At 47.0% G+C, this 26262-nt stretch overlaps 1 protein-coding gene across 1 annotated transcript; it reads right to left on the reverse strand.

Moving 5' to 3' along the window:
- Window positions 1-1737: 1737 nt before the first annotated feature.
- LOC8023995 (segmentation protein even-skipped) lies at window positions 1738-6025 on the reverse strand. Its single transcript, XM_029990953.4, has 2 exons — window positions 5811-6025; window positions 1738-2835 (listed from the first exon to the last, which is right to left on the reverse strand). Exon 2 carries the CDS (start codon window positions 2812-2814, stop codon window positions 2347-2349), a length of 468 nt encoding a protein of 155 aa, XP_029846813.3. The 5' UTR covers window positions 2815-2835; window positions 5811-6025; the 3' UTR covers window positions 1738-2346.
- Window positions 6026-26262: the final 20237 nt, after the last annotated feature.

Genomic DNA, 26262 nt, shown 5'->3' on the forward strand with positions numbered 1-26262 from the left:
ACAGAAAGTTTAATCGATTATTTGGCGCTTATGATCATTTCATTTTTGACATCTTGGAAGTACTCTGTCGAAGTTAAAAATTGCCTAGACCCTCAAAAATGTCTTTTATATATATTGTCACGAATGACAGATGATGAGGCAAGAGAAAACGAAAGGAAAATTAAAAAGGGAACACACGTCGAGAAAGCAGCAGCGAGCGGCGACGGCGGCGGCGGCAGAGGCAAGCGACGGTTCGTCGGCGTAACAGCTGGCTGTCGCTAGAGAGAATCACTGAATGAATCGGCAATACGGCGCTTGGCTCTTTATCCGCTATGCTCCACATCTATACGACCTATAGAATGTTCGCGAAACAGCTAGGGTGACTATAGGCAAGGTCATTCAGGCCTCCTTATAGTTTACGCTTGGGGTAAGAGTGTACTTGGATCTTCTAGATCAGTGGTTCTCAAATGGGGGTCCGCAAAGGCATTCTAGGGTCCCCAAGCCCTGCCTGCCACTGAGAAGAAACGTTCCAATTTTCGGGCGAGTTTTCTCGTGTGTATGCCAATGAGAGAAGTCTATATACTTCAACCAGCTCTCAGTTACTGCATACGCATTTATTAAATCATTATCATAATTAACTTATACATTCCGTTCCCCTCACCCCGAAATGGGTCCTCCATCATCCCCGGAGATCCACAAGGGGTCCGCGAAAAATCAGTGATTGAGAACCACTGTTCTAGATAAACAGCGAAGCGTATCTTCTCGATCATGCACACGGCAATACTGATAATGCTGCACTTTCAGCTGTTAGTACACTTTACTGCGTGCCTATATTTACGTAATGGGAACAAAGTGTGATAAACGTAATTTCATATATAACGTAATATTTATTGTTTAACTTAATATTACTCCAAATTGCCAGTGATGAATGTCTATAACCATAAACTTTAGTTATCTCAGTAAAAAACAAAGTATGATTTTTTTATGCACACTGCACGACACAGAGCGAGCGCAAAATCTTCGTGTTTTCGCATTCCACAGGAAAGGGGGGGGGGGGGGGGGGGGAGGGATTGATGAGCACTAAATCTCACCTCCTAGCTTGGTGCCTCAAGAAATCACTTTCTACCACCTGAGTAGTTTTGGGACAGCCTTTTAATTACGCGATAAAAGCAAGGAAAGCGGCGATCGCTTCTTCGTTCTAAACCTGACGCACTCTAGACTTTCGATTATGTGTTATGGCACTCCTAATGGCTTCGCAGTCGGCCTCGGAGTTCAACGACTTTTGAAAACACCAAGTAGAGCAACGCGAATCGTGGTACTTTGCAGAAATTTTTGCTCGGTTATGTGCTGAATTCCTAAGGACTGCTTAAAAGACACGGATAAAACGAGGGGAGGTGAGAAAATGACTGACAGCAGCGTGTAACAAGCGCGTATACCAAAGTAACAAAGTGCAGTTCTACTTTTCAATTGTTTCTGCAAACGCTATTGACTCTCTGTTCAACTCTCAATATCGGAGAGAACTCAGGAAGGGACGGTTTGCCTACGAATGATCGATTGGAGGGCTGCCAAACCCAAGGTCTGGCGGTCTTGATTTTAGAGTATACATTCGGGTGAAATGCGTTGTTTAGGCGCATATTAACGCTCTCACTGGTTAATTCTTAGTTATTTCGCATCAAATTTACTGTGATTTCTCTTTTTCTCTCTCTCTCTCTCTCATCGCACCACTAAACACATTTCAGAAAGAAAATCAAGCCATACTTGCAGTTTTCATTTTTTTTATAGTTCAGCCAGTTACCACGAAGACGGGCACGAGGGCTTTCCTGGATTCGCGAACAATATCGAAGATCACTTTGTCCTAACGCTGTGACAACTGTTTCCAGCAGTTGAAATTCAGTTCACAGGTACACATTGTTTACAACGACACGATACACAGCACGTCCAGCACTCGGGCAGAGGATGCCTCTGTGACGCATCTCGACCAGCAGGTGACGCTTCCAGCACGGTCATTCGTTTTGAAGACGTCCAACCGACGCTGCCGATTTCTGTTCATATAGAAGACGATCGATGTCCGATGCCAAAACAGGGGTCGTGTGAAGTCTCATGCACCAGTGCCCTGGTAGTGGGGCTCTTGAGGTCCACCTTCCTATCACCGTCGTTGAAGATACGTCTTGGCTGGCTGGCTGTCTGAAGCAAGGACGTCGTTCACCACCAGCATCAATCTCGGCTGACGAACGCCGCACAGCAGCTGCCTTCCCACGAACCCACGGTTAAGGGGTCAGAACCAGCACGCATCGCGTCACCGCGCACCTCTCGATCGAGTCATCATGTTCTCAAGCTATTTCGACTAGACACCAGTTACGAGGTCAGTCAGGCTTTCTCAGCGTCCGTTTTGAAGGGCCGGAACAGACTGGGTTTTGTCGTCTCCAAGCTCGCTGTGATGGGCTCCGTGGATCCCCTGGAGTGAGGTGACCTGGCCGCCTGGAGGGTGTTCGTGGCGGGCAGCGGAGCGCTGGTGGGGTAGCCCACATAGGGGCAGGCACAGGGACTCTGCGACGGCTCCCCAGGAATCCTGGCGAAGGGGCTCGCGGACACCAGCAACGATGGCGACGGCGGTCGTGGCGGCGGAGCGGCGGTGTACGGGTGGTACCGCCCCAGGGAGGACAGGGCGGCTGCCGTGTAGTACGGGAAGGGCACGGCGGCGCCGGCCGGCAGCGGGTAGGCGTACGCGCCCGCACCGGAGGCTGCGGCCGCCGCGGCCGCGTTGAGCATGTAGGCGGCGAAGTGCGGGTCCGCATACGGCCAGGCCAGGGCCATGCGCTGTCGCTTGTCCTTCATGCGTCGGTTCTGGAACCACACCTGGAACAAGACGTGAGATAGGATGATGTAGGTTTCGTGCGTGGCAGACTCGGGCAAGTTGTGGAATCGTGCCACTAGACGAGTGAACAGGCAGCAACAGGCGGCAAATGTGTCCTATGTACGTCCACAGCAGAGCTATGGAACATTTGGTGATACTGAGGAACAGGCACGTAGCCAGGATTTTGGTTCAAGGGGGGGGGGGGGGGGGGGGGGGGGGCCGCCGCCCATGACAAAATGCTGTTTGAGGGGGAGGGGGAGAAAAGGTTCCATCAAAATAAGATTTCGGAGGGGTCCCGGGCCCCATGGGCCTCCCCCCGGCTACGTGCCTGCTGAGGACATTCGCGCAACTCTGTGTGTCGCTAAGGCAGCACACATCATACTTTGTTTAGCGTTCAGCAAGTACTACACCAGCTGGCTCAAAGATTGGACACGTGATCGCAATCCACTCTGCCAAACAAGGCCAGTACTCCAAAAGACGAGACGCGAACTGAGCTTTTCCGCCTGCATTGCAGCACGCACTGTTTTTCCCCTCACACAATGGCTATCGCTATCAGTACGTATACAAGTAATTCTAGTCCCATTCTTTGCAGAGCAGAGCCAGCCTCAAGTCTGAAGTTCCAAAGCAGCATGCCCCCGTTTCTGCCTGTGTTGATGCCGTGTCTTCTCCCTTTATGTTTTGCTTGTTTCAGTTCCCCGTACCTATATCCTCACACAGAGTAACAAACTAGAAACATTAGCCTAGGTTGACCTCTGTTTTTCCCTTTCTAGTTCCTCTCTGTACCATGGAGGCATTCCCCTAACGTGTATAAAGGGTGGTAAATGAACATCCGGTTGTCATATGTGTATTGGCGCAAGAGCGAGGAACATGGCTATCGAGGTCAACGAGTGCACCAAAGAGAGCATACGATGCATTCGCCATTTTAATGGTGCAATATGTATGTCGAATTCCGCCATCGATGAGGCGGATTGGGTCCAAAGAAAATCTTTCTGGAAGAGCCTAGCAGGAATCTTCGCAGCTTAGAAAGAAACGAATTACCGGTGACCGAACTTATATTATACATAACGACGGCAAATAACATATCCCCCAAAAAACCTAAAAAAAAGCACCAAAAATATAGCTCTGTTTTGGAGTGATAAAAAAAACTCACCAAATGAAGGACACGTGCACACGGCAACGCTATTCGCGAACAAGCCGTCACCGGTTTTCGTTATTTTTCCTTCAGTTTTAAAGAACTGACAACAGCACTAGTGTATTGAGCGGTAGAAAGCGCTCACTTAAGTACATACAGCCGTTGACACGGTGACAACGGCATGGCGTCTCTTTCGAAGGCCCGACTTCCAGCACGCGTCCGTTGCCTTCGGTCGTGCTTTGGCTGCGCGAGCACGCTCGGAGCTCAACAAGGCGCCGAGGCGACAAATAAAACTCCTCCCTTCCGTTCCAATCTTTGCCGTTGACTATAACCTAAGTGGTAAATTTCGATGCTTGTCAGTAGCACCCTTTCAAATTAAAATGCGAAAAAAAAACCCGTTAAGGTCGTGTTCACGCTAACAGTGCCGCGCAGTGTACATGACGTCTAAATCAACGTAAACGACGCCAGAAAAAAAAAAAAAAAAGAGAACGTGCGTGACATTAGAGGAAACACGCACACACGCACGCACGCACGCACGGACATACATTTATCATTGGATCATAGCATTTCTTGGGAATGAAAATGAGCAACAATATGCCATGCGCCGCTGCCGCACAAAGAGGACAGCGCCCCAAGAGCGGTGTCAACCAGCGAAATGGCGAAACCACAGAGTCGTAAATAAAAACCACTCTAGCGGTGTCTGGCAGGTACTCACAGCCTCTGGCAAGACACCAACCGTGCTCAAGCAGGGACCACATATCCAACCCGACAGGAAGCATACAACGCTGATGCGCAGTGTTTTCTTATTTATTTGTCAGGATATTGATAGTCGTGCGCCCACACAACCAAATTCCAAGGTTTTTTTTTTTTTTTTTTTCATATTCTTGTTGAGTAAGTGCACAATGTTGTGACAACAACACCATATCTATGTTAATCCAGTAATCCAGTGTTAAAAAAAAAAGCGTGCCGTGACCTCGCACTTTTTCTACTCGATGAGACTCACAATAAAATGCCTCGGACATATAAAAATAAGGCATCGACTCTTTTTGTCTGAACTTTATATGCCCTACTACCTTAGCTGTACCGTACTACCGTGCTTAGTGGCAATTCGTTTTGGAACGCACGATACTGCTCCGGGAGCGTGCTTGAAAGCACGCTCGGAAGGTGCGGTGACCCGATAAAACCACCAAAAAATTATTTTACACAACAGTACATTTGCGTGAACAGTTCAATTTCATTTAATTCATTTTATTTTTCCAGAAAACTTCCCGGAAACGACTAGGGGCTAAAAGCAGTACTAACAGCTTGACCAGGCCCGTAAACCTCTTCATGCGGCAGTCACAGTTTTACAACATGAACGTAACATTTTGTTTTCCACGATACGAAAGAATAGATTCAGAAATACTATGAGTCACTCGGTGCACACGCACCATTTTCGCGACGTCGACAAATTTCCGCCTAAGGACTCTAAAAATTAGACACTATGCATTTTGTTTTTGTTTTATTGAGCGGAGTTTTTTTTTATTTATTTATTTCTTGTGCGTCTACTTATCTACTTGTAGTCACTTAAAGATTAAAAAAGACACAGGGCTTTGCATCTAATCATCGTGCTCTTTCTTCCTTCGATATTTGCTCTTCGGTATATTTCAGTCTCATTAGAGCTTTAGTAGACCGTTCTAAAACCCCCCGACACCCTCGATAACGATATGATGCACGCGCAAAGGCGGCGGCGGAGTATCGGGTGCCGTTATCGGAGTCATCGGAGCGGTGTACTGACCGAGGAGCGACGATAAGAGGCTCGCCGTGTGCTGCGTTCCTTAAGAACAGTTGTGAGCATACAGGTACCTTGATGGTGCTCTCCGGCAGGTTGAGCGAGGCGGCCAGCTCGCACCTCCGTGGCCTGGACACGTAGTTCTCCCTGCAGAACTCCTTCTCCAGCCGGGCCAGTTGCTCTCGGCTGAAGGCCGTCCGGTAGCGACGGATGCCGCTGGCGTCCTGCGCCGCCGCTGCCGCCGCTGCCGCCGCGGCCGCCGCCGACGAAGGCTCCGAACTCCCGCCGCCCCCACCTGAGAAGGAAGCGGACGGAGGCACGCCCTTACTAACGCGCTTCTCCCATGTTTCAAACGACGACTTGAACCACAAGTTGTTTTTTTTTTTTTGAAAAATTACTCGAGGACACTCAAGACTGCTATACGTAATGGAAGACGAAATTATTATAATACCGCGGGAGAAATGTTTTTGAGGGCCGGTTGCACCGACGTCGCTTAACGCAAAGCGGAGCTTAACCGGGAACTTAAGCTCAGTTTCGGTTTCGTTCGGTTGCACCAAACTCGCTTATCGCTAAACCTAGCACTAAACTACGTTTAACTTAAGCGCTCAACATTGGGCGCTTTGCTTCTGGTTGTTTCTTAATCCTGGATTAAAAACATGGCGGCTGGTTTGTCACGGTCGACGCGGTGGACGAAATTGGTTGTGCAAAGTGTTTTAGGCTACATCAGCGTGAAAGTCTCGACAAAATGACTTTCGATTGTGACAAGGATGCAAAATATTGTCGCGTGAAGTGTTGATCGACCCCTGTTTTCAAGTTGGCTCTCCACTTTCAGGGCGTGTTAGCCCTAACCGAGAAACGTACGGAGCTGTGGGGCTCACGTCTGTATTCCCGTTGGTTCTTCTGTCAACGAGCTTATTCGTATGTACTTACTAATTTTCGCATAGCTGTAACGTATTGTTATTTACCACCTTGTTTATTTACACTTGCAGCGCGTATCCTTCAATCTGATCAGCGCGTTGAATAGTGGCAGTACATGATCTCAGCGATCAGCTGATTGTCGACACCTCTGCCGTTTGCATAGATTGCGGCGCTTTTAAGTAATAAAACAGCGAAAATTCAATTTCTTTCGCTTTCTGAGTTTTGAGACAATCTTCAGTGAATTTTCCTTATCTCGGGAGTAGAATCTTGGCTTCAGAAAACTGTATCGTTCCATAACTGTAACTTTTTTGGTGATCGCATTTTTTTCATATACTTTGCTTTTGCTTTATATCTTTCATTCGTTTCCCGAGAACGAGAAACTGTTGTTTCCGAGTTGTGCTCTGTGATGGTGTTTTCCTTTTACTTTTGTCGTTTGTTGTCATTGTGACGATGGTTGAGACTATATACCGGAAACGTTTTCAATAAAATTCAGTTGAAAGTTGCGCCTTGTTGTGTCCTCCGTAACTTTTTGGTGATCGCGATTTTTTAGGAATATTTTGCTTTATATCTTTCATTCGTGGCGACGACAAATCGTAACGACTACTATGTTAGATTCGTTCATTGCTGTATCGGGGCAGGCTGGGGCAGGTGATGCGAAGAGACGACCGTTCTTATCGGCACGATGTAATGTACTAGTGGGAGTTGTTTTGTTTTTTTTTCTGTATTCTACAGTGTGAAACTGAAGTCCGTTTGAGGCTGCAGCGGATGTTCAACGACGGTACAGTGCAGTTCTGTCGCCTTGCTGATAGCAACGAGTACCGTCGATGCAAGGTCTCGTGACCTGACCTCTCGACGACTTCTATTCGACGATTTCCGGGCATTTTCGCAGCTGCCGTGGCGAGTTCGTCACTGTTTTGAACTTCGTCGGTCTCAGGCTTGACTTGGTTTTAGTAGTCATCTTACCTGCCTACTTATATCCATGATGTTTTGTCTTCAGCGATGTAGCGAGTAGAGTGTCCTTCCCGCGTTCGGTGAGATTTGGGGCCCCCGATGGCTCCTTCACCTCAAAATGTGAGCACGAAAACTACTACCACTGTCAAAATATCCTGTTATCAACCGATATTAAACACACAATCACAGATGTAAAGAGCATTCGTCTTTATTTGAAGCTTTGACTTCTGTTATTGAAATTTAAACAAAAAAATGATTGAATTTGGAGACCTTTAATTTGTTACTCACCGAAGAAATACAGCGAAAAGCAGACGCCGACGACAACTACTACGGCAGTTTTTTTTTTTCTTTTTTTTTTACATCACGTGATTCCTCTCCGCCAATCGTATTCGTCGCTCTGAGCGTTCCCTAGTTTGCTCTGTTTGTCCCTAGATTCCCTACGCAAATCCAGCGCTTAGCTAGGGGCGCGTCTGTAAAGCCGGCTTAACGTTGGTGCAACCGAAATTTAAACCCGTGCTTACCTAAGCTCGGTTTAGGGCGCTAAGCCGGCTTAGGAAAGCGCCGCTTTGGGTTAAGATAAGCGGCGTTGGTGCAACCGGCCCTGAGTAAAGTTTCTACCCGTATTAAGTTAAGGGCGACGTATAGTGATCCAACGCGTAGAGATCGACGCTACGTACGACGTCTAGGACGACCTCTAGTACGACGTCGAGGACGGCCTCTAGGACGACGACGAAGACGATCTCTCGAACGACCTCAAGGACGACATCTAAAACGATGTCGAGGACGACGTCAAGAACGGCGTCTAGGACGTGGCGTATTTCTGTGGGCGGCCAGGTTTGCCTGCGGAAGCCGCCGTAGATGTAGACGCTGCTGCCGATGTCGAGGCCGTAGATGTAGACGCGGTCGCCTCACAATCCATCGCACGAAGCACACTACGAGCATAATAAATGGGGATGTCGCTTTCGGAATGATGATCGTTGAAGCGGCCATGCGTCTCGTTCGGAGCAGGGCGTATTTGAACGCCTAATATGCGCCTCGCTGTAAACTATGTTTTTCATGGGAATCAGCTAAGCTTTGAACTAAAAGTTGCCATCAAACGAAACTGACGCGATTCGTTTGTCTAGTATTAATGCTTGCACCAACGGCTTCCCAGTCGACGATTTCACGAGCGCTAACGTGTAAGAGTAACTCGAATGAAAGCCATCTCGAGCGCGGACCTTTCTCGGGTCAAAGATGCACCGGTCGATAAAACCGAAACGCCGACGCCACTCGTTTAGTCTCATCCATTTAGGAACCCCATGTGCGCACGAAGCCTCCGGTCTTTCCTTTTTTTTTTTTCCTTTCCTTTTTTGTTTTTGTTTGAGGCCTTCAACCCTCACGGCCAGGCGACACAAAAACAAACAGTCGTTCAAGAAGCCTAAACACTTCCAGCAAGAAATAAAAACCATAATAAAAGAATGCCGGGCCCAAAGTGCATTTAATTGCTCGCCACACGGTCCCGCTGTGGCACTGGGGCACGGGCTTTATTTAGACACCGCGTTCACTCACGCACGGTCGCGGACGCGTAGAGAGCACCGCCGCTGCAGAGTCCGCCCCGCAGCTCGAGTGCGCTCCTCAAGATTTATCGGGGCTCCGTTTCTTCCTTTCTTTTCGCCACTCGAGCGCAGAGAGGGGGCGCTGACGTCGTTTTCACGAGATGTCCGTTGACGTTAACCAGAAGCCCTTACACCGTCTCTGTCTTCTAGAAACAATCAGTATAAGCTTTCGGAGCCTTCAGAACCGCAATATTTCCAGCGTACAGCAAAAGGAAAAAGAAAGGCAACGCAACTTATTTTAGACTGAGCATTTAGAAGATCCCTGGGTGGACCACGTTTGATTATTTGAGTGCTTGTCCCACACGTCATTTATGGTTATAATACGGACTTTATAACGCAAGCACCACATGGACCCTGCTCTCCCAAACGAGCGCTGTTTCAAAGTCGCTTCGTAACAAAGGGAAGGATTAAAAACTACTGAATGTGAGTTATAGACGCTTTACACACGCGCCAGATTACAGCCGCCATTGCTGACCTTCTTTTGTCTTATGGACATACCGAGCCACTGAAACGGCTCTTGACGAGCCTCCAGAAACGCCACTGCTGGGTAGAAGGACGCAATAGAATTTAAGATGGCAATAACCTGGCCTGCTATGGTAATGATGAAGAGAAGAAAATTCAATAAGAGGAAACAAAAGCTGAAGGTCAGTTATGGCGGCGCCCATGCACAGCTGCTGCAATGCGTCTATAACTGATAAGAGAAAATATCCAGTCAGTGATTTAGCGTGAAATGTTTCGAACGACAATGTTAATTTTAAATTTGCTGTGACATGAAAAAAAAAAATAGTTATGGGCCAGCACCGCAGGATCTGAGCATACGTCTCGGGGATTTCAGTCAAAAGGTCTAATTTTACCGCACACCCTTTGGAGTGCCTATAGTCCAAGGAGCCTCCAAGCCCAGTTTATATCCACAATATATTTTCCTCGCGCTGACTTTCTAAGTTCGTAGTATTCGGCGCTGGTTAAGCGGTTACACGCTAGGACGAAATTACTGAAAGTCGAGTGGCTGCTCGGATCCCGGTCGTTGTTGTTCGCGACGGCACACCAATGAGTATTGAAAGCCACTGAAGTGTCTGTTCACTTTGAAATCTTAGTTCCGAATAGTACGATGCTCTTCTAAAATGTACGATGTATCCAGTTGAGGGAGTAATATTCCAAAAGTGGGCGCCACCTAGCAGCTGCTGCTCCGATTCTCCTATAGTTGGTGATTATTTAGCCACGCACTCGGAGCATGGAGTGAAGACAAGCATGCATGGATTGGAAATTCTCTATAATGCATTAAATGCATTATAGGAATTGTTGTGTCACGTTGCCTTATTATATTCCAGCTATATAAATATAGTGGGGAAACCTATTGGCTGTATATAGCTCACGTGACGTCGATTTCCCTCCCACGCTAAATTTAGCGGGGAAACTGGACTGGTGTTTAGTTAACAAGGCGCGAATCTTCCGGCTAAATTTAGCGGGCAACTGAATTTGCGTATAGGTCACGTGAAGTCAATTTTTCCGGTAAATTTAGCGAGGAAGCTGTATTGACGTTTTTGGCCACGAGACGCGAATTTTCCCGCTACATTTAGCGGGGAAACTGAGTTGACGTATATATGTCGCGTGCCGTCATTCATTTCCCCAAGGGGAAATGGAAACGGTCACGTGGCGTCAGGTGACGTCACGTGACGTCATTTTTCTCGCCAAATTTAGCTGAGAAACAGAATTCGTGTGTAGGTCTCGTGATATTAATTCCCCCGCTTAATTTAGCGGGAAATGGACGGACGAACAAAATTTTGGGGTTGGGGAATAACGTTAAAAAGCATTTCATGATTTAAAACGAAAGCTCCGACAGCGTTCGGCGAGGATAGGATCCAATCACGAACTTGGTGCCCAAGAAATGAAGACTGCCAATGTTGCTTGACGGATTTTTTAAAAGCATTTATCGATAGCTTGTATCAGCAGCGGAATCTATAGCCCAGTAATTTATTGTCGTTCAACCCCTTTCTGAACACGAGTAACATGCAATGCGTAACGTAATCATTTTTAATAGCATTTCTCACAACGCTGCCATAATGTGCCCGAGATCACTTGTCAGGCTTGTCTTTTAATTGGCGATGTTTTCTCTTTAATGCTATTTCCACCCGTTCTCTTGGTTTCGCTTAAAATCCTTATTCGTGTCGTTAGTTACGTAATCGCTGTACTCTACCTCCGCATGAAGCACTTGTCACGTTGCGCGAGTCACTGTAGGGCGCTGTTTACATCTTAGACGGTAATCAACAACCGTTCATCAACTTGACGTCTCGCTGTTACCTGCAGTTGTCGAACAAACCCCTGTGAACCTGTTTTAACCTAGATTCCTTCAATATTCGACGTGATCTCCTAAATAGCCGTGTACCGCCTGGCAAGTTCAATATACTTGTCTCACAGTCACAGGTCGTATTATTAGAGTGCAAAATTATCTGACTGGCGTTGTAGGTTTGTTTCGTGGCATGAAAGCGTAAACTCTGCCAGCAGTAATCGTTGCAATACTGTAAAGGAAATTTTTATACTGCGTCTCACCCTGTGATGATCTACGGTCAAAGCTAGGGGCCACCAGACCCAATCACAGGAAAGCTAAATTGATACGTGCATACCAATTTGTCGCCTTCACAGTAACCTGGTTTCTGACTTGCTCGTGTTTGTGCCTGCTGCCCTTTCACTTTCCGTAGCCCTTCTTAGGGTGGGAATAAGTATCGAAGCAATGCAGCTTGCTACAATCTAACTTTTTCATTATTTCTGTTATGTCTCGCCATTTTCTCAGTGTAAGGCAGTGAGGGACATAAGCGCTGAAACGTGGTTGAGTCTGTTGACTGCAGCTGCGATGAAGCGACCGCAAGCCACCTTAAAACCTGCGCTTAAAACTTCACGTGACAAAAAAAAAAAAAAAAAAAACTCAGAAAGTAGATGGAGTGACCAGTCACAGATTGAGGATAAGGCATCCTCTCGACTGAATATATTGACGTATACGATACATGAATGGTTGTCTTACTGACTCACGTCTGCTCTTGTTCCTGCTGGAGCGAACGCGCAGCCGACGCATTCTGCAGCGTTTTAGGGTGGTGCCACTTTTTGTGGTACTACGTAACCTGGACAGTATTCGATCGCGGGAAAACTACAAACAAATAGCGTGTGATAAAATGGCGACGAATAACTTCTCAAAACTCACAAAGAGCTCGCTCCGGCAAACGTTGGATCAGCGCCTTCCACCCGGCTTTAACGAGATCGCACCCGTAGCGCAGTTTACTAGAAGTGTATGATGGAAAGCATAGAGTTCCACTTTTTACTGTATAGTCCCCGTGCTCGGATCAAATCTTGCAGGCAATAGGAGTTCCGCAAGCCGCAAAGTATTTAAAAATACCAAATGTTTAAGCAAAAAAAAAAAAAAAAAAAGAACCGCGTATTTCTTATTGCAAAAAAATAAATAAATAATAATAATAAATAAACTACGAATTGCAGTACGCCCGGTCCCACATCCTCCTTCCATGACACCACGGGACAACCACGACCAGAGATCTCGTTATTATTGAAGACGTTTTTACCAGCATCACCTCGATCTCTTCCCAACTGCAGCGATCCGGAAATATCCATAGAGGAAATGAGCCTCCTTCCCGGTGCCGTTCGCCATTCATCCCCATGCATTTCGCAAGCTTTGTTGGCTGTCGCCACAATTGAAAATTTCTAAAAAGCGTTTGTAACTTTTCGTCACTTAAATAGCGGTAAGTTTTCAAACTTTGCCATCTGGTTCCCACCGCTAGCGGCGCCACATCTGGGCAGCCTACACGAGAAAAACACGGTTCTTTTTTCTTTCTCCCGAACACCCTGTATATATAGAGAACATTTACTGAACACCATATTTAGAGTGCTCTGTTCACTGCGCATGCTCGGAACGTGCACCCACCCGTAGGCTGCGAAGACCGGAAATCTCTATGGTGTCGAATCCAGGTTTCAAAAGCACTGCAAAACTCGCCATCAGCTCGTACTACTCAGCAGCAAAGGACTCAGCTATGGCCGCCAGTGAATATCCCCCTGTATCATCAATACTGATCATGAGAGACCCGGTACGTGTTGTTGTTGTTGCTGTTTTTTCGCGCACTTCTCGGTGCTTCTTGCCTCTCGCGCTGCGTGCCAAAGTCGTGTGTGGTCCGGCACGTCTCCCGCGTCCTCTCCTGATGTTCCGCGATCTCTGTCAGGAACGGGGAGTGCCAAGAAAGATGACGGACGAGTGCGGAGCCCGATCCGGAGTCAGATCGTCCTCAGACCTTCGTTGCCACTCCTGTCTTTCTTCTCGTGCGGAGGAAGGTTTCGGACACCGTATCAGTCCCACTGTCCAACTGGTTCGGACACAGGCGTGAAAAACCGCGCGTTCGATTCAGTGACAGGTCGGGAACGATAACGCGTCTCTATTCATCGCTGTATGCACCGCGCGAAAGATTTTGTGTGTGCGTGTGTTTTAGGGTTTTGCAGCTGCGCGTAGGCGGTGGTAGTGAAATAATTAAAGGGATCAGGCACGTAGCCAGGATTTTGTTTCGGGGGGGGGGGGGGGGGGGCACCCATGACAAAATGCTTTATGAGGGGGAGGGGGGAGAGGAGGTACCAGCAAAATTGAAGATTTCGGGAATTTCGGGGGGGGGGGGGGGGGGGGGGGGGGGGCTCCGGCCCCATGGGCCACCCCCCTGGCTACGTGCCTGAAAGGTATGCTTATACCGCAGCATAGTGTCAGCAAGCGTCGACGCGCTAGCACCATCGCTTAGCCACGACTCGAAGAGGAGCCGAGCGAAGGCTCTACTCGTGTTTTTTGGCGGCCAAAGGTTCTGAACCACGTTAACCCGCGAAACCTTGTCTTACACGTGAGCGACACGGCCGCCAAATTACGCAGAGCGCGTGCACGCCACGGCAGTTTCGGTCGGTGTTTCTCATTAGGCAGTTTTAGCATGCGTAACCGTTCGGTGCGGCTTCGCTGCCAGCTCGTGGTGTGACTTGGAAGCAAGCTTCTCAGTGCAGGCCAGGCGCCGTACCGTGCCCGTGCCCGCGGTATACCCCGCGTCAACGCTCCGCTCAATCTGCCTAATGCCGCTATCTCATCAGCTGCGGTGCGATAGCGAGATAATAATAAGAATAATGTCTATATTCTATATTAAAGAATGACGTGCCACGCCGCGTGTTTCTATGTACTGACTATAAAAAACTGCCTATTCACACGTGTCACCGATCTCGCCGTCGCGCTGTCCAGCGCGATGTCTCTTTCTCGTCGCCTCCTCCTCCTCCCCCCGCCCCCAAAAAACAAGAAATGAGCTTCCCCGCTGTGGCAGCTTTCCGAGCACGAGTTCCACCTGCTGGCCTCTTAGCGATGCAGGAGGAGACTCCTTGCCAGCGGCCGGCACCCCAGCGAAGCAAAATAAAGAGTTTATCACCAACAAACAGATCGGGGCAAGCACGCGGCGGCATATGCTCCCCAATACGAAAAGACGGTTTCTGTTGTTGGAACGGAAAAAGCAACGAACCTCAAAAAACGAAAGCAATCCCCAAAAAAAGAAGGGGATCTCCCTGTTGGGGAGGGAGGGAGAAGTCGCTCCGAGGCACACAAGCGCCTTCGCCCTTCGGGACGTTGCTCGGCGGCTCGCGTACTTTCTCGGAAACACGGTGCACACACGCAGCTTGTCGCGGAGAGTCCGCGTGTTGTTTCGCGCGCAGCGTGCAGCCCGGCCTCGGTGGTGCTCGAGTCTACGCATGCGCGTGGGTGGGCGGGACGCCCCCGAGGCTCATCCATCACCATTCGGGAACAAGCACGTCACGCGGACGCTCGTGTAGCCGAAGAAAAAGAGGGCCCAGCGGCGGCGCCGGGAATTCGTCGCTGGTCCTACTACTGCCACCGCGCACGCGCGAGCAGGCGCAGCGGGAAACATACTAGACGCTGCAGGAAGCTCCTCGGCAGGCTTTCATAAAGCGACAATAAAAACAAAATATGATAATAAAAGCGCGGTTCTCCGTAGAGGAACTCTTATGGGGGTCTCGAGCTTGTACGCACTTGTGGTACTAAGAAGCTGTCTTTAGGAGATACGGCACGAGGGAGAGGGCTAATGCTCTGTGAACGACACAATTGCGTTGAGGCTTCCGGCGCGCATACGTAAAATCATAAAGAAGATACTCACAATGTCACGTATAGGCGCGATAAAAATGATACAGTATTTCAGCGTTTCCGATTTGAAGATGGGCAATCAGGCCGAGAAGTGCATTTTATGACCATACTACGAACGTCACTATAAGAGAGCGAGAAACAAAGATGTATTTGAGGAATAAGGGAATCTTCTGGGCAGTATTACACGGGTTCCTCCGACGCAGAACAAGAGACCATCCCACGATCAATCGCAATTTATAGAAACGATTCCTCGCTACAACTGTTCCTTCGGTTCAGAAGAAATGTGTCTCTGTTATCCGTATTCCTACAAGAATTCAACGTACGTTACTTTAGTAGTATCTTCAATCAAACTGTGCTAGGATCAAAATAAGAAGCAGGGTGTTTCCACGTCAGACAGTGCAATGATCTTGCGTGTTACATTCTTTTTTTTAAATATTTGTGTAATAAATATATGTTAAAGTCATCTTCTTGGGAGGAGCACCCAGCTGCAAAGCGAGAGCCGTAGCTGAGTTGATTCCAGAGACCTGAACTTTCGAAGCTCGAGGCGTGGAAATTGCCAAGGTTTCGCTATGGCACTTTGGACAGCCGTCAATTTCACGCCGAGGCATGCACGTTGCTCAATGTTTTCCCATCACAAGTTACCTCAAGTCATTATGAACAAATTAGAAGAGTTAAAGAAATAGTGATTTTTTTTTTGTTTTTTGTATTAAGTATTGAGGTGCAATTCTGCCACATTTCGTGAAATCAGCTGCCTTCCTGCATTAATAACAAAACTAAATAATGGCTAAGCACATTTGCTTATATATTCGTAAAATGCACTTGAACACGATCATTTTAATAATTTTTGCGTCCTGTTATATGAAATAGTTTGTTGCTAAGTAATAAGTGAATATGTCTCTAAGAACCTGTTTATTTGACGTGTTTCGTAAACTATTTTGCATAAAAATCTTTTATTGCAATATTTCATATTTTGTGTACATGTCGTAAAACTTTCATAAAATGAGTAGAAAAGTATTAGAACTATGTGCATGATTCGGTCTGAAATTGACGGCTGTGCAAATTACCACAGCGAAACTGTGGCTATCTCCATTCCTTGAGCTTCAAAATTTTCAATTTCCGCAAGAAGATTTACACTATACTGCGTGGTGCACGTTATAGACTCAGGCTAGCAGTCGTACTGCACTGGCTAAATTCCTTATTAGAGTGGGTGACAATGTCGCCATACTCTGGCAGACCAAAATTTTGCTGTCTAAACAACACACGACAAATCTTTTTTTTTGTGTGTGTGTATGTGTGAGGGGGGGGGGGGGGGAGGGGGGTTGTGCGCCAGTCAACGAAATGTCGGTCGCCATTCTTCAGCTATACCGCGGTAGTCCTTTTAGAAACTTTCGCGTTCTGTTGTGTCTCGCTCGTATCTAAAATGCACGCTGACAGTAAAATGCCGGCGAAGGCCGGATATGGCAGAGGCTGAAACCGACTCCTGCATGTTTACGCCTTTCGACGTGATTTACATGTGGTGGCTGCGAGATTTAAATATGAGGACGGCAAGAGCTCTTATTCATAAGCTACTTGGGGTGATGATGTGACCAACTAACAACGACCAACGACTGAAAGGGAAGCAGAGGAGGGGAAGAGAGGGTACGGCACTGAGAAGAAATGAGGTGTGTGTGTGTGTGTATACGTTGTACTTGAAAAAAAACGGGGGAAAAATAAAACATGCCTACGCGTATAATTAAACACCCTGTTCTAGTAAATAGAAGACAGGGAGAACCCGACAGCAGAATAAACGAGAAAGAGTAAGGCGAGAAATCGAGAGTTGATATCAAATTATTTGTACCGGGTTATCCGGCGATCAAAATTAATAAGTTTGGAGTTAAAAATTTGAAGGAAGGAGCGGAGATCTATAGAGCGAGGTTACGCAGAGTATGTACAAATGGGCCTCTTATTCATCAGACGATGACGAATGTTTTATTTGTGTTTACGCTGAGTTAAAGATGCTACAAACAAGGAAATAAACGAGCAAACATCGCGGCCCGTATCTGCTACTCGAATCCATACCGGTCAATGGCCCTTTACAGGAGAGCCTTTTGTATAATACGTACTACCCAAATATTTTGTTGCATTGTACGGCCTTTCACTTTAAGGATCGGCCTCTTCCTGGGTGGTCCGGCATTTGTGAGCGTTGATGAAGCTGTTCGATTTCAACAAAATACGGGTGTGTTTCTAGATGTCGTTTCTTGTCGGAGACAACGTCCCTCAGATTCCAAGCTCGAAGTCAAAATGAACCGCAGAAACTGATTATACTTTGCTCGGAGCTGACTGAAGCAGTCTTCAATCACATGCCTCCTCTATAGTAGTAGTTCCGTCAGTGACCGAGAAAAACAGAAAAAACAAAACAAATTCAACATCATAAAAAAAAGACTTATCATACATTGTAAGCCCACAGCGTTTTACGCAGGCATACGGTCAGAGCTCGTGAACGGAAGAAGTAATAATCGAAATGTGCAATATTTATTTACGAGAAAATTCCTACCGGATCTCTTCATGCCACTTAATCTGCACGACTGTTCTGGACTCGCAACGAAAGTTCGGGCCCCAGTAACCCCACTGCGCTCAACTCTCCCTACTTCCCGTACCCGTCCCCTCCCTCCTGGAATTCTTGGCTCAGCTCGGACTCGGCGGACCTCCAATCCTGGCGGAGCAAGCGCTCCTTTTCACAAGGCCGTAGTTTTTGGCTTTTAATAAAGTTGTTCTCCTCCTCCAGACAATAAACGATGTTCCAACAACGAGTGCCCTTTTCAGTCAATCAACCAATCAATCACGTGCAGTGAGGTTTCATGGACAAGCACGCAGCGTTGACACTTAAGTGAGTGCTCATATCTATGAGCACTCGCGCTCATGCATCTGAGACATATTCTAGAATCTAAACGGAGGAGCTCGCGCTCAAACCTTTTGCTTCACGGTCTGTTCCAACGTAAAATTTGCAGAAAAAAGCTAGACGTAGAAAACTCGAGCTGGAGGTGGAGCTTGAGCTACAGATCATAAGTGGCAACAAACCACGGGCTGATGCCTGAAGGTAAACTCCGTTTCATAGGTTGTATACGCATGGTGGGGGTCAGGGGTGCAATCCCTTCGGTAAGTGTTGAAGAGCGCTCATACCACTAACCCTTTCCTCCTTGTATATTCACCTGCGCGAATACAATTTACAACCTGGTATGCAACTTGTGAAGCGAAGTATAAGCGAAAGTACAAAGAACCGCGGTAATAAATGAACTTAATACGAGGATGCAAACAAACTGGCTAAAAACTAACTTTTTTTTTAACCCTGAAGAATATGCAAAAAAAAAAAGAAAAAAGAAAAAGAAGGGCAGGACAACACGAATCTTTAAACACAAATGAGGTTTATTTCGCAAAAACACGTAACGCCCACTCTCCATGGTTAAAGAAAAAAAAAAAGAAGAAAAGTGTCAATTGAGACAAGCGTGCGCGTATGCATACAGTAAACGGTATCTGAAACGGTAGAACTATACTGCACAAATTATACAGTATACCCGTATACTGTTAGTGAACAGTGTTTTGCGTCTATTGAGTATAGAGTATGACAAAAATGTTTAAACTAAGTCACTCCCTTTAACATCGTTTAGAGGCGATATTTACACGTTTGCAAGTATACGGTCCCAGGGCGCCGGCCGTCTTGCGTAGTTGGGGCGCGCTTGGGCGCGGACATAATCCGATTACGACGCCTTAGCATGGCATCGTAATCGAATTAGGACGCACCCAAGCGCACCCCAAAAGAGCGAGATGGTGGCGCCTAAATGAGCGAGATGGTGGCGCCCTGGGGCGTACACGCCAACGTGTATAGCCTCTTGTTTTTATGAAAGCAGCAGTATACCGAAATGCGGTGAGAATAGACCCTTTTCAGAAGTGGATGCCATCTACAGCAGCTGCTCCGCCAATTATCCGAGTACGCCATTGCATGACCACGTACGCTGAGCATGCGCATTGGTCACGAGGGTTGCGTCAGCGTTCGGCGAGGACTCGGATCCAATCACACGCTTCGTGAGTGCCACATGGATGGAATGATATAGATTGTTAACTTTCTACTGGGCGGTAGCTTGCGCCACCTAGCCTCGAATTAAATAATTAAAAAAGATTGTTTCCTTCCTTTTTCTTTTTTTTTTTTTTTCATTATTAATATTCTTCTCCCTTTACCTCCCTGCAAAAATGGAAACAGCCAGTGTTGCTTCATTGGTTTTTGGGAAACGGGCCTACTCACTTGACGATTGTCGATTTGTGAAGAAATAAGAACATGAGGCAAAACCTATCTCAAGATCGCTTGCGATTTTTTTTTTGTCAAACGCACGTTGACTGATACTTGGTGACACACTGCAGACTGTTGTGACAGATACCCTCGTCCTGTTGAGCGAAGCATCGTTACAAGTTGTTCCGAATGAGCCCTCTTTTATAGGTAATAGAAAAACGAAATAATCATGCCAGGATAACAAACATATTCCAGCGTAAACGACCGGTCAGATTAAAGATTATTAGATAAAATTTAAGTATTTACTAAATACAAACGCCTCAAGCAGCTTTCATCAAATACTAAATGCCTCAAGCAGCTTTCATCAATAAATTGCCGTTGGAGTTTTAGTTCACCTTGCAAAAGAAAAAAGAAAAATTTTTTTTTTCGCTAAATATTGTTCAGAATGAATCATTGGCGTCCGAGAACCCCGTTTCAGCTGTGTCTCTCCACGCACTGGCAGTCGGAGAAACAAGTGCAGAAACAACGAGCAGCGTTAGCCTTCTCGACTCGTAACAAGAAGAAGCGGGCACGTGGTTGTGGATCGGTTTTATGACACGAATTTTTATCATAGCCAGAGGGAGCGGAATTGGAAAAGCATAGCACGTGCTGCGCTTCGGACGTTGTTAGAGTCGGGCCATTTCCGTCGGATCAGTGACTGGACGGGAGCCCCAAACCGAAAGTCTGTCACTCAGCCCAAGACGAGTGGTCACGCAGTGCGTGTTCTGGTCCATCGCCACCCCACGATGATACACGCGCCTGCGTCAATATCCTAAATCCCCGCAAACATACGCCAGCGCCGCGAAGAAGAGACTGAAATAAATGGCCCGCCCTCAAATTACACCGCGACAAACAAGTTTCGCATACATGGCGTTCCGTGGCTGTATATATACGTGCTTCCATCACACTCGTGTAAATGCCCAACGTTCAAACGCAATATTATTTAACGGCCTCTTTGGTGCAGGGGTGCGCCAGCGCATGAAGGCATCTCGATTGGATTTTTTGGAAGATTGGAGCACCTCAAAGGGGGGGGGGGGGGTATTCTTTGCAAGGAGGGATTTAACATATCCCTATAAGCCTACTTCATAACCCGCTGCGTTTAGGTGAACTGCGCCCTGTGACCGAAACAGGCGAAACATAATCGACAGTGTTCCTAGCTTTAGTAATAGTTCCTTTATTTATAGCTCAACTGTGTTTGCGTATACAAATGGTCTATTCAAAAAAGGTTCGTAGCAGTGACTCTCAGCCGTAGTATTCATTAACGAGGGAATGTTTTCCAGCTGTGAACTACGGCTGGAGAGCTTTGATCGGTAAAAAAACGATCAGTAAACGTTTTTTTCTCCTTTTTTTTTTTTCCCCTTTTCGTTCGACGTGGTGTGCTCTCTGACGGATAAAGTCGCCAGGTGCCTCTAAGTGCAGGATAACTAATCAAACAGACATCTGTTCCGTCAACGCTGCCCACGACAGTTTGAATCGATCCATCCCAGTAAAAGAGGGGTTCCGCTTTGCGTTTTCGAGCGTGGCCTGACGCTCCCTCGGAGACCCCGACTGAGGAGTAGACTCACCCTTCTTGCTTTTGTCCTTGGGATCCGAGTTGAGCAGAATGCACTTGTCGGTGGCCGCCTTGTAGGCCACTCCGTCAGGCAACGACCTCCCAACAGCCTTGCCGTAGCCGTCCGTTTTGCCGTAGCCGTCCGCCTTGACGTAGCTCTCCGCTTTGCCGTAGCCGTCGCCGTGCATCGCCACAGGAGGCTCGAGCAGGGACTTGCCGGCCGCGTAGTTCTTCATAGCTTCCTTGTGATGCTCCAGCATGAGTCGGTACGACTGCATCGCTCGTTCGGGCCGTCGGCTTGCGCCCCAAGGTGCGGTGCAGTCCCAGCTCCGGCGTTCGGGCGATGCCTCGGTGGCGACGGCGGCGGCAGTGGGGAGGCACGACTGATCACCGCCACCTCCTGGTTGGCTCTGGACGGCCATCATAAAATATAAAAAGCGGGCACGGTTTCACTCAGAGCCACCATCAACGAAAGGCGGGAACCCGCGCGTGCCCCGATCGGGGGGGTTGCCCTACCCTCCCGCGAGCAAACGATCGCCGCCGGTGCGGCTTCCGATTGGTGCGGGGGCCTCTGACGTCGCGGAAGGGCGGCCAATGGCAGGAAGCCTGGAGGCGGCTCATGGGGGTCATCATTTTGGGCATAAGGAGGACCCGAGCAAACGCGAAAAACGCCGCTCCAGGCTGCGCTCGCGAGAAAGCAAAGCCAAAGCAAAGATGGCGAACCGGCTTGAGCAGACGACGAAACGCGCGGCTCCAAAGGAGAAGCCGAAAGTGGAGGGGGAGATAGACGGAAAATGGCCGCGGCTATTTGGCGTGTTAACTAATTGCTTTACAATCGGGAAGGGACACCTCGCGAGGCGAGGAGCGGGAAGAAACAGGGGAGGAAGAGCAGGAGAAGGCGGGAGGGGACATTACGCCGTTTGGTGAGAATCATGCCGTGTTTAATTGTTCTTTTATTTTTATCTTTTTTTTTTTTTGGAAAGGGGGGGGGGGGGGGGGCACTATAGCGGAAGGGAGCAGGCAGGGGCGGCGGCAGCAGTAGAGCTAATGGCACTTTTTTTTTTTCTTTATGGCTACTTTTGGGCTATTTTTATGATTTTGTGTTTGCGAGCCTCTTGGGAGTGGTTTTCTCAGTGCAGCCTCCGGCGTTTTCTGGCACATGGGGAGGAAACGGGCGGCGTCTTCTTTCAAGTGACGAACAATGCCGCTCAAGCCGCAGGCATCGGCCACAAGCCGCGCTCTGGTGGTTATCCTCAGCGCGGATCGCTCATCACAGTGCTGCGGCGAGGCTGCCAGCAAACGAATCCCTTAGAAACCACGACTTACAATGTGCAGTGATTTCGGGCTGGTTTGCATGTTTCTTTCTTTGTGTGTCCTTAACGCCAGAGTGGTACGTCTTTTTCAAGACGAAAAAGTTTTTGTTTTCTTTTTCCTGTTTTTTTTTTTTTTTTTTTTCTTGTGCGAAGCCCAGTTGGTTTTTATTAGAATGGCATCAGTGTCGATACGGCTGTAGCCTCGGATGCATAGTCCGTACTGACAGTTCTGGAATTTAACTAAAAATTTCTTGTTTCCCGACACAAACTCCGTGTTACCTACTCGAAGATCGAAATATTGTTTTCTTCCAATTGACAATCTTTAAGCTGTAATGAGCGCTGTATGGGAGTTTTACGAGACCTAAAGTAATCAAATTGTACCAAGATCATACTTCTGCCTGCTCCGCTTGCATACGAGAATGAGCATCCAGGACGTATGTCGGGTCAAGCGGTCAAGCCGTCTCGCGGATGTACCTACCCTGTATCGGAGGTTCAGCTGGTGCAAGAAATGGTTGGCCTCGGTCACGTGAAATGTGGGTTGCCTTATTTCGTTGACATCACGCAGCTTGGCGCACAGGGCTCGTCGGGCTGTAAGAAGGAACAAATGGTTCCAGAACTAATGGTCCCGGAACTAATGGTCCCGGAACAAATGGTCCCGGAACTAAATGGTCCCAAGTTCACGGTAGAAAGAAAAAAATGGTCCCGTTAGAAGATTGTTTTGAAACTAAGATATATCATGTAATAAACTTCATCCGTTATGCAATCAGTGATTCTCTAGTGGAATAAAGGATTTCGTCTATATTCTTGAGGCCGGTTACTTCGGAGAAAGTGGTCAAAAATTGAGCTTAATTTTATTCAAAATCGTCAGAATATTTTCGAAATTAATAATGCCCAACAGTTATCTCCTAGCTGTTAATTGAGTGACCTTATACGATATTATAGGAGTTATTACTGTGTTCATATAAGGGGCTTTAGAATATTTATGATATCATTCGTAGGCTCTTTTGAAATGAAAAATGAGTAGCCCTAGTTCGGTCGAGTCGAACAACGATATTTGAGCGAATCGACGTTTTAGCGAATAACGGCGGTGCGTGATAATCTCTCCCTCCCCCCCCCCCCCCCCCCCCTCACCTCCCCATCGCGTTGCGCTTACGACTCTTTGCGGCGACAACCTGTGGCGGCTCGTTACAAAAATGTGAACCCACTTGGCACGCCCGTAAACGCCACTTCCCGGCGGCCGACTATTCGCTAAAGTGTCATTTGTAGAAATGTGGGCGTTCGCTAAAACGTCATTCGATCAAGTAAGTGCCTTCCCCTCTGGGTATACTCTTGAAGCCATGAAAATCGAATTACTCTCATCTCGTCATGGCGCGTGGTGGTAGCACGCATAACGAGCGGAGTTCGATGCCTTTATATGTGCAACAGGTTTGCATAACGCAAAACATTTCTGAGCTTCCCAGAAAAATATAAAAACCGGTCGAGTTTGTGCAACCGGCAGCCTCGAAATTCGGCGAGTGTTATTGGATTTTATCGGATTTATCCGAAAACGCAGAAGCCACATTGGCGATTATTATCTGGGACCATTTTTTTCTAGTTTGTACTTGGGACCATTGGTTCCGGGACCATTGGTTCCGGGACCATTTATTCCGGGACCATTTATTCCGGGACCATTTGTTCCGGAACCATTTGTTCCGTTTCCCGGGTCGTCGCTTTGCCGAAGTCCGCTAGATCCTTTACGCTTCACACGACCTGAACCATTCGGTGGTTAGTTTGTTCAATGTTGAACGTCTCTTATACTGTGTCGAATTCTATGGGCGTCAGTCAAATGCTCAGGTTAGAGTGCGTACAGCGATGATTTGTAGGAATTAGATATGATCGTAGCTATAACTGGAAAGTTTTCTTTTTTGTTTTAATGATTACGTGAGTTTCTTGAATTACACTTGGTCTTTCACGTCTTTCAAATAAACAACTAGATCGCGACATGTTTTCTTTGTATATGTGTAAACTGCTTAACGCTGTTTTGATTCCATCCGTTATTGAGTATAATCTCGATTCATGTTCCTCAGCGACAAAATCCATCTACGGTTCATTTTAGAGCGCAGCTCTTAGGCGTCCATTTCCGTATTTCATAGCGTCGGCGTAACCGCGCTAAATTTAGCGGGAAAACTGATCCAGCGTTGTGTAAGCTATCCTTTTGATTTCGGGTGAAGAGAGTCTGAGGTTACGTTGTAAGATATCCAAGCGTGCGATTATCTTTTAGAATAACTTCGTTAACGTGGTTGTTCCATGTGAGATCGCTGGTGAGGTGAAGTGCTGTATACTTATAAGATGTGCACTGACAAGTCTTATTAATACTTAGTTGGTAAAAAAAAAAATTGACGAGGTGGTACGACGAGTGAATGTTAGTAACTTGCACCTTTCCATGTTCAGACTCATCTGCCAATCGTTACAGCACTGCTCAATTATATTAAGGTCATTTTGAAGTGTTCTATGATCATCTGGTGTTCTGATCGCTCTATAAATGACGCAGTTGTCTGTGAAAAGACGCACGGGGGATGATAGAAGTCGTTGATGTATGTTAAGAATAAAAATTGGCCCAGTACGGTTCTTTGTGGGACGCCTGAGGTGACAGAGGACAATGACATTTTGTTATTGATGACTGTAAAATATGTGCGATTTTTTAGAAACTCTCTAATACAATATATTATGTTTATAGAAAGTTTAAGGGAAGATAGCCTTCTAATGAAGGCGCTGATGAAGTACCCTATCAAATGCTTTTGAGAAATCGATGAATATTTCGTCAGTTTGTAGTTTGGAATCTAGGTTAGAAAAATATGTCATGTGTAAAGTATAACAGCTCGGTTTCACATAGAGAACGTTTTGCGGAACCCATGCTGGTTCGAACATACCAAGTTATTAGATTCCAAATGTTTATTACGTTTGAATATATGACGTGATTGATATGGGGCAATAGTTGGCTATTTGGTTCCTGTCCCCAGTTGTGTGAATTGGCAGTATCTTTACTCTAAATCTCTGTTGCGAATATATAGCGAATAAAAGCGCTCGTAGCGAATATATTCGCTACAACAGCGGTAAAAAGCCGGCTTCCACAGTCCTGTATTCGCTACAGACACAAAAAAAGTAAGATACCAACAAAATGTCGAGCAACCTAACGTACAAAAAGAGGTGCGTAGCGAATGAATCCATCAAAAAAGATACAATCCTTTTGCGAATATTTTTTCCCCACGCTGTTGCGGAAAGGATTTTTCAAGGTTAAGGGACCTTGTTTTTTTTTGTTTTTTTTACATTTTGCGTTTTGGTTAAAATAGATCGGTAGCGGATGAATCTCGGAGCGCACAGTAAAGCCCATGGCGAACCCTGACTTGTGCACGAAAATGAAGAAACAAAGTGAAATCTGCGGCCAATTGTTCTTTCTTTTTGCTTTTTGTTTCGTTTTTGTTTTTGAATCCTTGACCGCACCGTCGGGAGAAGGAGAGGGAGAAGGAGGGAGACGAAGAGTTGGCTGTAAAGAGAGAGCCTCAAGCCGACAGAAAAAACAAATGATTATAATGCAATTAAATGCAAAGGTGCAAGCGAGCTGGACAAGAATGACGAAAATAATCCCTGGAGAAGGGGAACAAGAGGGACAAAGGACAAACACAAATCTCCAAACACAGCTAGGTGACTGGTGCGCGGCCGATTTTTTCGGCCGCGCACCAGTCACGTAGCTGTGT

The sequence above is a fragment of the Ixodes scapularis genome, unplaced genomic scaffold (genome assembly GCF_016920785.2).
Source record: "Ixodes scapularis isolate PalLabHiFi unplaced genomic scaffold, ASM1692078v2 PGA_scaffold0__279_contigs__length_252992795, whole genome shotgun sequence".
NCBI lineage: Eukaryota > Metazoa > Arthropoda > Arachnida > Ixodida > Ixodidae > Ixodes > Ixodes scapularis.

Bases quoted from the DNA above. Each gene is read 5' to 3' on its own strand.
- LOC8023995 (XM_029990953.4), bottom strand. From the start codon at position 2,814: ATGAAGGACAAGCGACAGCGCATGGCCCTGGCCTGGCCGTATGCGGAC.